Consider the following 14,276-nt stretch of genomic DNA (forward strand, 5'->3'; position numbering starts at 1 on the left):
TCGTGTTCGTGCTGAAGATGTTTGGCATGCATTAGGTTTAGAAAAAAATAGTCTTAGGAACTGTGCTAAAATTTGTAACACGAGAGCCAAACTACAAAGGGGCAGATTGAATCTTGGATTGGTAGTTTGTCAGGAGGCTCTGGTGGCTGGTGTGAGGGGCAGGGTGCAGGCTGTGAGAGCAGAGTTTTCACCACAAGCTCTGTGTTTCCGTGCTGAGGGGCAGCTGCTTTTTTACTTCGTCCCTTGTAAATATGGAGGAAGTTGGAGAACAATTGTTAAATGGTACCTTTGGATGTTTTGGGGGAACTGAGAAGCAAGTTGCAGTAGAAGAGGAAGGAGCTCTCACTCCTTTGGACTCTCCCACAATGACATGGGACTGAAGGCCTTGAATCCAAATGAGTGGCTGGTTTGGTCGTGTGTTCAAACGTCTTCTCACGGCCTCCCAAGGAAGCAGAGGTCCACAGTGCTGTCCCAAAATAGTTGCTCCCCCAGACTCCCAAAGCACTGTGTTCATCACCGCTTTTGTTGAGTAATTTTGCTGACAGTCCTCTTGTACCTGGGGGCAGCCATGAGCTTGGTGGCTCCTGATGTGGCCATGGGATTGTCCTGCTGCTCTGGAAGCTCCTACTCCTGCACTGTACAGGTTTGTGGGCCGAGTTGTCTCCCTTGGCCCCAGGCAGCATGTCCACTTCAGGAGACTGAAGATACCATAGCAGAAAGGAAAAGGGCCAGGGACTGGGAAAGGGACTGTACAAGAGTGAGGGCTCCAGTGCACTGGGGAACAGCAGAGCTCTCTGTGGGTAACACAGCAGTATGTGATAAAGGGTATTATGGCAGGGCAGCCATGGGCTAGGGGAATGATGTCCCTCTGGGATCATGTTGGTGATGGACCTTTTAGTTAACTTCCCTCTAAGAGAAACCAAGTCAGAAAACTCCCCTGCCAGCTGAGCCAAATCCTCCTGTAGATGTACTCAAGCTGGAGGTGCCTGAGGCTGGACACCAAATCTTTGATCCTCACACACTTTCCTGTCCTCAGCTGTGCCCTCACTGTGTCTGTAGCAGAGTCAGAGCAAAGGTTGCTCAGGGATTAGTGCTCCTGGAGTAGCTCTCCCTGCACTTTGCAGCCACTTTAACTTGTGTCCTCAACGGTTTTAGACACTGTAAGCTGAACTTTTCCCTGGAGTCTTGCTAGGGAGGAGCTTGGCTCTGTAATCCTACTAGGACAGACATACTGCCCATAACTCACTGTTTCATCATGGGCAAAACTGTCCTTGACAGAGCAAGCTGCCTTCAGGAGTCATGACACTTAGAAGAGTATTAAAAATAGCTGTTCTCTCTGCATAAATAACTATTGATGTCTTCAAATAAGAGCAGAGATCACGCAGCACTTTTGTAATTAAAGTAGCATAGCTCTTACATGGTGCAAGCACTGAATATCCCCTTTTTTTTTTTCCCCAGCCATGCTACTATTCTTTACAATTCTGAAATTAAAAATAGTTTTAAGAACTTTCAGGTACCTTGCCACCATAAACAATGCTGGCTGCCAGCCAGCCAGCCAGCTACCAACATTGAAAGGACAGGTAAATAATTAGTCTTTAACTGAAGATATCCATCTGCTTTGTGGCACAATTAATTCCAGTTTAATTCAGAGGTTTGTGAGTATTTGGTTTCTGAAACCCAATGCCATTTTTATTGTAGGACATTTATATAGTGTCCTCATCAGTATTGCTTTGCAAAACTAGTGCTGCCCAGGTATAATTGACCACACTGATGCATTAACCTCTTCACGTTGAACAACTCAGCCTGGCTGGACATATAGTGCAGCCTGACATGTCAGTTCATTTGAATTAATGTTCTGTGCAAATCACATGCTTGCTTGAGCAGCAATAAAAGGGGGTTAAGGAAATCAGGCTTTATATCAGGAGACTTACCTCTTGGTATCACATGCTTCAGGTCTTATTTCTGAAGATTTTATTTGGAAGTCCAAAACCTTAAAGGCTTACACACATATTAATACATAAGGGATAAGTGTAACAGGGTAATTATGGTTGAACAAAACCTCTGATTGTCTGGTGCTGGCCAAGTGTTTATAAATATTTGGTAATCAGCAGACTTTATTCGTCCAAATCCCAAGAAAGACCATCACATGCTAATGGCACGTAATCCTAAAGGGAGCAACACAAAACACTAAACAAAATCTAGAGCAGCTGTCTCTGCCTCTAAGAGCAAACTTGAGAGTTTTAAAAATTGTTTTGTATTCTCCTTTTAATATTCTTCTGTACAACCTCTTCAGTGTTAATTATTCTTGTTCATCCAACATGAAAGGATGCTTCACCTTTCCTGGTTTGAAAGGTCCTGTCTGCATTCACTTGATTAATGAGCTGGAATAGCCCTCAAGGATTGCATAACTCTCTTCATTTTATTTTTGTTTATATTGTAGAGACAGTTACAGCTCCTGTTACATTTCCATATTGCACACACTAGAACACATTAGTGTTCAAGGGTCAGGAACTCCTGTTTACAACAAACTCAGCCCCAGCCTGTTGTCCCATTGATTATATATGAGTGACAGTTAATGACAGCATCAAGACTATAAATCTGAGTAAGTAACAACTCCGTGTGTGAGTGGTGTGAAGGTAGCTGAGTGGGCTTGGCTGAATCTCTGTAGCACGAGGGTTATGTAACAAAATTGAAGAGTTATCAGCACAGCCCAGCTCATGCTCTTTCCTGAACTTGAATTTACAGGGTCACAAATCCAGGTTGAGTGCTTCTGCAAAAACATATAGGGCTAGAACTCATAAAACAATTGTAATGCTGAAGATCCCCTGGTAATTCTGAGTGTATTCCTTGAAGTAGTCAGTCTCTGTGAGATGGGATAACCCTGGGCAGAGAAGGCCAGTGCATCATAGGATGCTTGCTGCCTCACATGGGAAAGTGAGATATCTGGCTTTTTTACATAGAAAAGTAAGATATTTGGCTCTCAGCAGCCCACTGGGGTGTCCTTGAAAAATCTTGAAAGAATTGCTGGGGCAAACTCTAGGAGAGATGGCCACTTGCTTTTAGTTCCATAGTAAAAAGCAAAGGAGTCTTAGCTGAATGCATTAATAAAGCTCCCAATTCCAAAAGGCATTTGCAGTTAATTATTCACAGTTTCTTGAGAGCCAGCTCTATAGATTGCCTTTTTAATACGAACTGCCCCTTTGATTGGAAAATTGCCATCTATTTTTTAAACAGGCACAGAAGGTTGTGGCTGAACTTTGTCATGTTATAAATGTATTTTCTTCTTTTGTATATGCACAGCGGGTTTTTCCTTTGTTTATTTAGGCTCAGGTGAAGCAGGACTGCAACTTTATGCCAAATATTCATTACTGAGGGGTTTCTCATAACTGTTGAATAGCTGTGCTGATTAGGGCAGACTTACCCTGTCTGGTGCCATTAGTCCTTTTCCATAACAAAATACATACACTTTCAGAGAGAAGAAAGCATTTGGTGTGAGAACATGGTCACACAGGTAATCCAAGCGAGTTTGGCAAACAGAGATGCAAAAACAGATGGGCGAGGGTTTGAGTCCTATTAAACTGGTTGATCCAGGGCTTTTTCCAAAAACTAATTGCAAATTTTCCATCAGTGACTTCATTCACTATTATTTCCGTGGTAATAGAAAAAGAAAAATTCATTAGTTCAGGGGAAAACCAAACCACAGTGGTCTGTCTTGTAGTGGATCCCCACGCTAAGCTGGGCACCCCACACACATGGGCCTGACCCAGCAGAGCACCCAGACTGCTCTGGGCTCTGCTCTCTACAACTCTGGTGAATGAAAGTGCCTGACTTTTATAGCTGTCTGAAAATAAAATTTAACTCACAATTAATAAAAATATTTGTTAGGTAGCAAGTTCACTTCTATAGTCTTGGGTCAAGGCATTTCTGTGCTAATTGAGGTCAAACTTTTCCTTGACTAAAAAACCTTGCAGTAACTCTTCAGAGTTTACCGGGTTCATCTGCAGAGGAGTTTTAGCTCAGTGAACAGTAAGAAACAGTTTGTTCTTTTGCATATTTGACAAATGAAGTGTTGAGTATGACAAGGTCTGTGCAGTGTGTGAGGACTATGTATGTTGCATGACATTATTTTTAAAATAGTTTAAATTCAGTATTTAATGATAAGCCATGGGAATTTTGAAAAGAGAGAAGCCTTAATGAATATTTCCCACCTGGATCAGGGTCTTCTAATGGTCAGATGTTTGTCCCTTAAGACACAGGTCAGGAATTACTTTTTATTTATTAACCTAAGTGAGGGAATAAAGTTTCCCACATAATCTGGTGTTAGCTAAGTGAGACCCTGGTGTCGGGGATGCTGAGGGGAGGTGGCAGCACCCGGGCAGTGTTTGTTTGGGGGGCCCCAAGGGGAGAACAGATAATGGCTCCAGCCTTCACCCTGCAAGGCTGCATGGCCTGACACTTCCCTGCTGCACTGCTTTTTCTCTTTCCTCCTCGTGGCAGCCTTGCTAATGAACTGAAAAGGATCAAAAATGTGTGGATACAGGTCAGCTGCAAGTGTCCATGATGGAGACATGGTGTCTACTGCTGCCAGGTGGCTTCACTGGGGAGAGTTTGTCTGGGATCTTCAAGAGAGCAAATACTTTTTTATCTGATATTGGGGTGGTCATGGGCTGCTAAAAAGAGCTTAAATTTTTTATATGTTGTGCAGTATATTGAATTAAGGAGTCCTACAGACACAGGGGAGATGTAGGTTTGCAAAGCACGGCTTTGGGCACATAAGCCACTGACTTAGCAAGTCAGTGAGAGCAGAGGTCTGTCTGTGCATCAGCCTCCCTGCACACCATTGTGTATTCTCAGCCATCACAACCAGAGTCTGCATCAACTGAGCTCCTGCATCTCTCTCTTGTTTTGTTTCCTTTCAAATATTCAGGCGCAATGTGCTGAGCTTGTCCTCGGGAATCGAAGATATTGGTATTATCAAGTGGGATCTGGCACTGTGTCTCCTCCTTGTCTGGGTGATATGTTTCTTCTGCATTTGGAAAGGAGTCAAATCCACTGGGAAAGTAAGTACTCTTTTACCCATTTTATAATCACTGCAGTTAGAGATGTTAGGAATACTAAGTAATGCTGTTCTTGAAGATATTCACCATTTCCAGGAAAAACTGTACTTTTACACTGAGTAAGAGAAGAATTCATATTTAACTGCCTTTTGAAATTCATTACAAATGCCCAAAATGCCTGTGAGTCAAGTAGCCATTACGGGAAGGGCATAAAGAAGCAGATACAAGCACAGATTGAGCACCACTTCGGCTCTAGGAGGACGAGCATCCCACTGATGTCATGAGTGCAGAAGGCCTCAGGCTTGTGATGGGTGGTGTTCTGCACTGCGTGTCTGTGTTCTCACTCCAGTCAAGTTCATCCCAGTGCAGCAGGATGGATGTTAACATAGCTGTGGTAGGGATGTTTTAGGGCAGTGGAAACTGGTGGATGCACAGCATTTTTGAAATGCCGGTCATTTACAGAAGAGCTCTGTGCAGACACACAAGACTAAACTTAGGTACTCATTCAGGAGCTTTGTCACTAACAAAGATCCTGCATAGCTTGTGGGTTTAGTCCCATCACATGCTCTTCAGAAACATGTTTTCCTGTAAAGGATAACAGTTGACTCACTCCTGAACATCCTGCCCCAGTGCAAGTCTTGGTCAGTCACTTAGTGTAAAGCATAACATTATTCCCCCTTGCATTCAGTAGTGTTTTTACACCCATTTTCATGAGTTTTGAAGCCACTGTGTTTGCGTAATTCTCCACTTTCAAACTTGTTGCTTGAGACAGTGTTCAGCTAAGTCTGACAGAGGAGGAGGGATCTCAAGGTACTAACTTCCCTGCATTTCTTCTCAACTAGGTGGAAGAAAGTGACCCCATTAGTGCCCTTCCTAAGAAAAAGACCGCAGTGTGAACTCATCTTTTATGAGTCCCCAAAAAAGTCAGGGCGAGAAATTCCAAGTGCCTCAGCTGCAGAAAGAGCATCATTTAGCAGTTTTACCTTATTGCATGCTGCAGAATCAACCAGGAGACAAAACTTTGTAGGAAGCCAGACCTCATCAATTCCACTGTTGACTAAACCACTTGCTTTGCTGCAGTTTCTGCCTTGCTTTCTGTGATTTTTATCAATGAGCCTCATTAAAAAGCTGGTGCCTTACTCTGGATTCCTGCCACATTTCCCCCAAAGAACAGCTTCCACACCTCTAAAGCACACATTGACAAAAATGTTTGTTTCTCTATTCCCTCTGATTGATGTGACTCAGTGAGGAGATTGTACAAGTTTTATAGTAAAGGTGGATGCAGTAAATCTCCTGCAGCAGCAGGGTGGAAGCGAACATGTCTGCAGCACCTTTGGCAACCCTGGTGTCTGCTCAGTAAAGGCTCCAGTAGCACAGAGAGGCATTCCAATCCCCCTAGGGTACTATTTCTACTCCCCTGAAGATAACAGGTTGAAAACAGGTCTGTTAAAATCATTTATCTAAAAATCTGTGTTCTCTGCAAATCCTGCAGAATGGTCTCACGTCTAAAACAGGGCGGTTGTCAGGAATTCACTCCCCGCTCTCGGCATCAGAGCTCGTGCGGGTGTGGAGCCAAAGACCAACAAAACCATTGGAAAGTCTCCGGTTGACTCCATTAACTTTGGGGTCAAACAAAAGTAAACTGTAAACTCTAATGGAGGACTTGAATTATTTGAGAAGTCTAGTTTACTTTAGTAGAGGGTTGTTTATAGCACTTCCCTGCTTTCCAGTGTGTTAATGGCTCTTTGGAGAGCAGGGTGGGGGGAAGATGTAGTTTTTAAATCTTTTAGTAAAGCATTGGACAAATAAACACAAAATCATGATGAAAAATATTAGTTATATTTAAGCTTTAGATAATGTGCTTGATCTTAAAAATTCCTGCAGCATCGTGAGAGAATTTCTACCTGCAGTGAAAAGACCTCTCTGTGAGTTTTTGTTCATTCAGTTCCTGCAAATACCTCAACGTGTATTTTTTTTGTAAGAAAACATTGATTTTTTCATAGGCCTGGCTTATTAAAAAAAAATAAGAAGGTGCAGAAATCCCCCTTTTTTCCTGGTTTTAGTGAAACGAGCTAATGTGCAATACATGTTATTTGTCACTGGAAAATATACAGAAAATTCAAAGAGAGAATTAAAAGGGCATGTATGAAAAAATTTCATTTCATTCTATGAAATCAGCCCCGCTCTGTGAATTATTATGGCAATGCAGGCTTTGAGTTCTCCTCGTTATTCTCAGAGGACACACTTAAGAAGAAAAATGGAGCATCCTGGGAGCTTTGCAGTAGTTAAGCAAATTCTGAAAACAAAAATACATTTTAACTCATGGCAGCCAACTGTAATTACCTGGGGGAATCATCTGACTCCAAGAAAAATGCCCTTTCTTGGACAGTAGTGACTGTAGCACAGCAGTTATATAAAAAATGAGAGAAAGCACTGATGAGCAAAGAAAGCAAAATGTTAGAGGTCAAAAAGTGTGGGTCTAAAGATAGAACTGTCCAAATGCAAGCTCAATTAACCCTCGTGCTGGAGATGAAAGCAAAGGGCTCTTTCATCAAATGAATGAGGAGATAACAAGAAGAGAAGAAGTAGGCTGTTATTCAAAGAGAGTGGGAATAGAGGTTAAAGATAATGAAGACGTATTTTCAAACTGGATGAATAGAGCCTTAGTTTCCAATAATGATGTTGCTGAATAGGCAGCAAAGGCAAGAATGAAGTTACAGGACTGGAAATTACCACTGTTGAGGCTGATGCCAACCTGAAGGGCTTGATGTGTTCAAGGAGATAGGAAGGGACACAGGGGAGCACAGACTAAATTACCTTAATCTCTGAACACAGTCCCTGGTGAAGCTGACTGTAGGGGCAGTAGTGGGGCTGCACAGCAAGGTCAGAGGTAGCAGCAGAGCTTGCGAAACAGTTTGCAGCTTGTAAGTTTTAAAGTTCCAATAAAGAATGAGGTAATAATGTTTCAGGGGGCCTCAGTGAGTAAACCTTTTCACTTCCCTGGCAGAGGTGCACTTGTCATGTGAGGAGGACAAACAGCGCAAAGGCAGAATTTGGACAAAAGTCGTGAGTTGTAAAATCATGTCTGAGTGACCTGACTGTTGGCTGGGGCCTCTGGAGGGATCCATGCATTGCCTTCAGACCTAAGGCAGTAAGGTGTTAAAGACCATTAAACTAAAAGTACACACAGAAACTCAGATTGGGCCCTTTTTAGGTATGAGGGGGCTTTGAACTTCCACTGTTAGACCTTTCTTGGTTCTGGAGCTTTGGCTGCCACAGACTAAACATTCCTTTTTTCTTTTCTTATTTTCAGGTAGTGTACATCACTGCCACGTTCCCATTCATCATGCTTCTTGTTCTACTCATCCGTGGCGTGACCCTGCCTGGAGCTGCAGAAGGCATCAAGTTTTATCTTTACCCTGATATCTCACGGTTAGCTGACCCACAGGTACAGAACCAGGAGTGGGGAGTGGGATGATTTCCTGTGCAAAGGGGAATGGTGGAGGGTGATGGTGCTGATGTAGTGACAAACAATTTTTTTCCACGGTCTTTAGAGGTCCAAATACAGCATGAATGTTAATGCTGGGTTATATTTTCCAGAGATCTGCTTGAGAAGGTCGCTGTTAAATGTGATAATGCATCTTTCCATGTGTATGTATGTTTGTGTGTGTATGCGTGTATATTTTTTTTGTGTCAAAGGACTCTGAGGCTGTAGACTCTGTCCCGTTATACAATCTCAGCTTTCTTGTTGGTAAGGTAAGGGAGATGCATTTTTTTTAATGAGGATAGTCTTTAGTTTCAAAGGAGAGACACGTGGGCTTCACAGATGGAACAACAAGCAACAACTGTGAGTACCAGTGTCGCTTATCTCCCTCTGCTCAATAGGAGATGGGGAGAGAAGTGAATGAAATTATAGAAGATTGAAAACTCAGGCAAAGGTGGAGAAAATGCTTTCTGAGGCACAGGAACTACTGTTTGCTTAGCCTTGGCTAATGGGAGCCAGACTCTTTCTGTATAGATAGAAATTCTGTCTGTGCTCACAGAGCGCAGGTATGGGACACTTGAGCAGATCAGCGTCATTTTTGCCAATAGCGTTCATGTGAGAAATGAAAAAAAAATGCAATATCACCCCCTGAAGAAAAAAAATAGAACAGGGGATCTTTGAAAATAATAAAATGTTGGTCACAGTGATAGGAAATAACATCTGTCTTTGCTATTTCTTTCTAATGAGTATTTGGTTAAAATAAAACTCCAATGGTCGCTAAAGAACTGAGGTAGGAAAAGTGTAATTGAAAGAAACAGTGAAAATTTGGTTCGTTCTCTAGTCTTGCCCTCTTTTACAAGACACCCTTTTCACAGGAGATATTATATTTTATGGTTTAGTCTTTTTTTTATGGGACTCTATAATTTTTATGATCTACTGTTAGCCTAACCAGAGTGTCAGCAGATAATGTTGGAGAGGTTCATGTGAGCAGGCCAGCTCCCACCCACGGTCTAGCAAAAGCATCACTCCAAGGAGACAGTAGTCAGCAAGGTGCTGGGAAGTGATGGTGGGAGGGAGGAGGTAATGGTCCTCAGTCTACATTCTCACTTACTCAGACTCCTTGGTGGTTTCCTCTGGTGCTAGCATACTTGAATTCGCAGAAAGAAAAGAACAGATGGGATTCAGAGGATGTGTTTTGATAGTTTGCTAGGTATTTACTAGCCAAGAAGTTCATAGTGTACAGTTATTTCACTCTGTATGTGTTTTTTTTAATGTAATCAGGACAAAGACTCATGAGACCAAGATCAAATATGTATCTTATAAAGTGCATTGTATTTTGCTTATTTTCCCCCCACCCCTATGGCTTTTTATCTTGCATTTGAACAGGTACAAAAACAACCAGAAAGCTAGAAAAATAAACAAACCAAATACACAAACCTGTTTCTCAAGCTTTTCACATCCTCAGTTTAAGGAATCTGTTGGCTGACTCTAAGTGAAATGAGTTACAAGAGAAATGAGCAATGTTATAAATACTTCTGCATTTCCTATTGCACTGAAACACGTTTATTGTTGCGCCAACAGGAAGGATCAGCTGAATGACTAAGAAACTAGAAATACTGAGCATCTCTGGGGAGGGGAAACAGGAACTATTGTAGAGATTATGTTCTTCTGGGTTCTGATGCTAACAATTTTCTTTTCCTTGTGAAAGCCAGACTTGCAAATATGTTGTTCTCGTTCCCTGTCTCCCTGGTCCTTTAGCTCTCACCCTCAATGGAAACAATTATTTTGTTGATTTTTCTTAGTTTGAACTGTGTGTTTGTGTTGATTGTTGCAATGCAACAATGCTGGTAATAACAGTATTTCTATCTTTCCCTTTAGGTCTGGATAGATGCAGGGACACAAATCTTCTTCTCATATGCAATCTGCTTAGGAGCAATGACTTCCCTGGGGAGCTACAACAAGTACAAATACAACTGCTATAGGCAAGTTTCCATCCAAGGGGGTTTAGTGTTTTAGCTAAATGATGTAAATAAAGTAGGGACAATGGGTTAATTTTTTTTTAATTAACTTGCTCCATGACATATGTGTGACTTAGGGACTGTTTGCTGCTGGGATGCCTGAACAGTGGTACCAGTTTTGTGTCTGGCTTCGCAATTTTTTCCGTCCTGGGCTTCATGGCACAAGAGCAAGGGGTGAACATTGCTGATGTGGCAGAGTCAGGTACGATGGTGTTGGTGGCAGTGGTGGTGGGCACTGCCGCCCAGCGTGTGAGCAAAGTTCTGCAGACCCAATCAGCTAACATCTAAGTGATAAAACAGAACAAGATTTCCCATAATTGCCAGAAAAAATAAGCACGTTGTTGATCTGGGCTTTAATCTAGAGCAGTGAGGGTTAGCCGGGGTTGTACTGTTTACTCTGTCTTGATTAACAGGGTGGCAAACACATTTCCTAGAGTGTGCTAATCCATTTGAGTTGAGATTAGAACTAAGATAACGACACCATTATCTAGGGACCAGAATGTCATTGATTCGAGAATTTTTTCCATCCTTCTTTTCAGACCTTTATTTTCATTCAAATGCAAATTGCCAGTGTTTATGTATTTTTCATAGCTTAGTTTTGCTTGTTCACAGCACTAGAGTAGGATTAGTACCTTGTCCTGTTGAAAGGACACACACACATACATTCCCAAATCTCACTGAAAGGCAAGAGAAGTTGGAGAACTCCATCTCCAGAGTTTTGTGGACCATTTCACCCGCAGGAACTCTAGGTGTTGCAATCCTGCATTTGTCCTCTGTAGCTTCAGGGTGAGGTTGGCAGAACTGTCAAAGTCCGTTTTGAAACACTTAGGTTCCTCCCTTATTTCAGAAGTGTCCTTCCCATTAACATTCAGCTATGCACATGCAGAGGTAGAAGCTAAATCCTCATAGCTTGTAACTGTATCTCAAACAAAACAGAAGACATTTTTCCTGTGTGCATTTCTAGTCCATGAGGGCAGGTGTAACCATGTGTTTTCACATAGAAGAGACAGATTAGTTGGGAATTACCATGGAAAAATAATGAATCAGGCCTTGACAGCTATGAGGCTTAAAGCTAATCAGATTCTAGTAATAACGATGTCACCTGAGTGCACTTTGGATACTTCTTTCTAATTTTTTGAGTGCTTTTAATTCACCTGCATAGTATTTGAAAGATTTCCTCTGCAAACATGCTATTAAAATGAAAAAGTCAATATATCTTCTAGTCACATGGCTCTGGGAGTTAAGTCTTTAAGAAAAATATCTCACTTCAGAAGGGCTAATGAAAAACTAATGACATTGATGGCACTGCTGGATTCTTGGGTGGCTGCAATTGGCATAGCTCTTGCAAGTGCAATTAGTAACAATCTTGTCCATAAAGCTTACTTTGTTCAGAGGTTGATTGCTTTGTTTGGAAACAGGAAGCAAGGGAATAATCCTATTGAATGAATCATAAATAGCCCTAATTTTTTTATTTATATGTAGGTGGATCAATTCCAAGAGTAGTATTTTTAAGTATTTGTACATTAGGTTTTTATCTGGTCAATATTTATTCTAATTTTTATTATTATATCTCTGATACAGGCAGCTACATTCCTGTCACTTGACTTTTTTAGAATTAAACAATTCCATAGTTACACTGGGTTGTTAGGTAATGTTTAAACACAAATTAACTCTGACTCTGTGTTTACAAAGCCTTTTTTCAACACCTCAAAAAGCATTTTTTTAAATGAGGAGTTTAATAGCTTATTATAGGGACAGCAAGGGCACTGATTTGCTCCTGAACTCGGCCTTTGAATTTTTTGCATATTTTGTTGTCTACTCCTTTATTTAAATCCACATCACTGATGGCCAGAGATTGCAGCTGTCTCACCGTGCGGTGGGTGCCTGTCCCTGCTGGTCTTTGGCTAAGTCCTAGGGGACATTTTTACATGACAGCAAACACTACTAAAATTATCCAAAAGTGTCCAAACCACTTCCCATGTGTTTTCTTGCTGCCTTTCTCAGAGAGATAAGTGCAGAGCTACTGAAGACACTTGGTCCCCCTGGGATGAGTGTCCCTGGACCCACACAGGGCTCTGGGCAAAGTTCTTGTTGCTGCTTTTCAGCACAGAAGGATTCAGCAGGTGCTTGAGCCTCTCTTTTCTGGCCTTGCCTTTTTTGGTTTCTTTTGATGCAAGGTCAGAACTGCTCCCCTGGGTCAGGGAAAAGTGAACAGAGGTGCTGCTGCTTGGCCACAGCACTTGGCAGGAGATGTCCACAGGGCTGAGACCCCATCTCTGCCCAGTGAGTTAAATTCCTCCTGCCCTATCCATGTCACCGTTTGTTTGCCCTCCTGAAAGCCACGGGAACATCAACAAATTTGCTGACATCAGAATCTCATGGCCACATTTTTTCCCAGTGCCAAATTCAGCATTGGTGCCATGTGCCTGGGACACACTTGTCAGGCAGGGCTGGCTCCGGCTGAAGGCACTGGTCACTGCTAGCCTTCACTGGCTTTAGCAGGTTTACTCAGCAGTTAACTCAGACTTCTCTGACTCCTCGCTGAAAGCAGATTTTTAATAAATGGCTTTTTTTTTGTTATTCAGAAGTTCTTTTAAAGATAGAGAGGAAAGCAGTTGGGGCTCAAAAAAACCATAGTGAGTCCTGTCTAATCCATGTGGCCTCTGTTTGGCTGGGAAAAATACTTTGCCACCCATGCAATTTGTAGCACTGTTAAACCAGCACAAGATTTGTGGGGTTTTTTTTCCTTTTTTTTTTTGCTTTTTCTTAAATTCCATTTGCAAACAAATTCAGATTAAGCAGGTCTGAGGATAGTGCCTTGGGTTTCCTGATGCCTTCCTGGTCTCTGCCTCTGCAGCTCTCCAGCCATGCCACAGCACTCCATGGCTATCGGCCAGTGCGTGGGCTGGGATTGTGGCAGTCCTCACTGGCTTTTAATAGCAGCCACAAGTGCTTCACTTTTGCAAAACACCCTTCAAAACAACAGGGCTTCAAATTAAATACAAATTTTAGATTATTTATGTTTCGGTTGAGGGCTTGCCAGGAACATTTTCTTTCACATGGACTTTTTATGTTTCAACACTTAGTTTCAAAGGAAAATCAAAATTAGCTCAGGGCTTAGGGCACTTGGTATTAGTTGGTGTCACAGTGCAAGAGCAGTTTCACTGGCCAAAGCATACAGAATTGCAGCAAATTTTGAGGAGGGCAGTTTCACATCTGTCTCATCAATTGCACAGATAGCTGCAAATGCCATCTGGTAGCAGCTCTCCCTCAAAGAGGATCTACTGTATCCACTGAATTAAGGGGGAAAAAAGCAAAGCTCCCCAAAATTTGAGACATTCACCAATTTTTCTGGTATCTTCTGTCGTATAAAATCTTAGTTGTGTTTCATTTAAAATAAAATTAGTTACTTGATTGTTGGCTAATTTGTATTTATTTATGTTCAACTATTTTCAGTGACTTAAAGTTTTCTTTAGTTTGAAAAAAAAGTCATCTTGTTTTACCTCTTTCTCTTGCTTCTTTTTCCATCTTTCTTGTTGGAAAGGAAAAGTGGGAGGTAGGAAGAACAGTGTTAGAGATTTTTCTGTACAGATCAGAAATAACATTTTTTGGCCCCACACTGCAGCATCTTAAAAAAATGCCTTTTCCTATTGAAAATTACATGAATCCACTTGAAAACTGGCACTTTGAAAGCTCCTCAAAGTAAACAAGCTGATG

General features: G+C 41.8%; 1 protein-coding gene across 5 annotated transcripts in view; it reads left to right on the forward strand.

Moving 5' to 3' along the window:
* Positions 1–14,276, forward strand: part of SLC6A6 (solute carrier family 6 member 6) — an 88,425-nt gene that overhangs the window by 64,169 nt on the left and 9,980 nt on the right. For all 5 annotated transcript variants that reach the window (XM_017732541.1, XM_017732540.1, XM_017732539.1 and 2 more), the window contains 4 exons: positions 4,928–5,060; positions 8,371–8,505; positions 10,420–10,523; positions 10,637–10,761. In XM_017732541.1, the coding sequence (XP_017588030.1) occupies positions 4,928–5,060; positions 8,371–8,505; positions 10,420–10,523; positions 10,637–10,761 (497 nt within the window). The remainder of the gene's footprint in view (positions 1–4,927; positions 5,061–8,370; positions 8,506–10,419; positions 10,524–10,636; positions 10,762–14,276) is intronic.

The sequence above is a fragment of the Corvus brachyrhynchos genome, unplaced genomic scaffold (assembly GCF_000691975.1).
Source record: "Corvus brachyrhynchos isolate BGI_N302 unplaced genomic scaffold, ASM69197v1 scaffold4, whole genome shotgun sequence".
NCBI classification, from domain to species: domain Eukaryota; kingdom Metazoa; phylum Chordata; class Aves; order Passeriformes; family Corvidae; genus Corvus; species Corvus brachyrhynchos.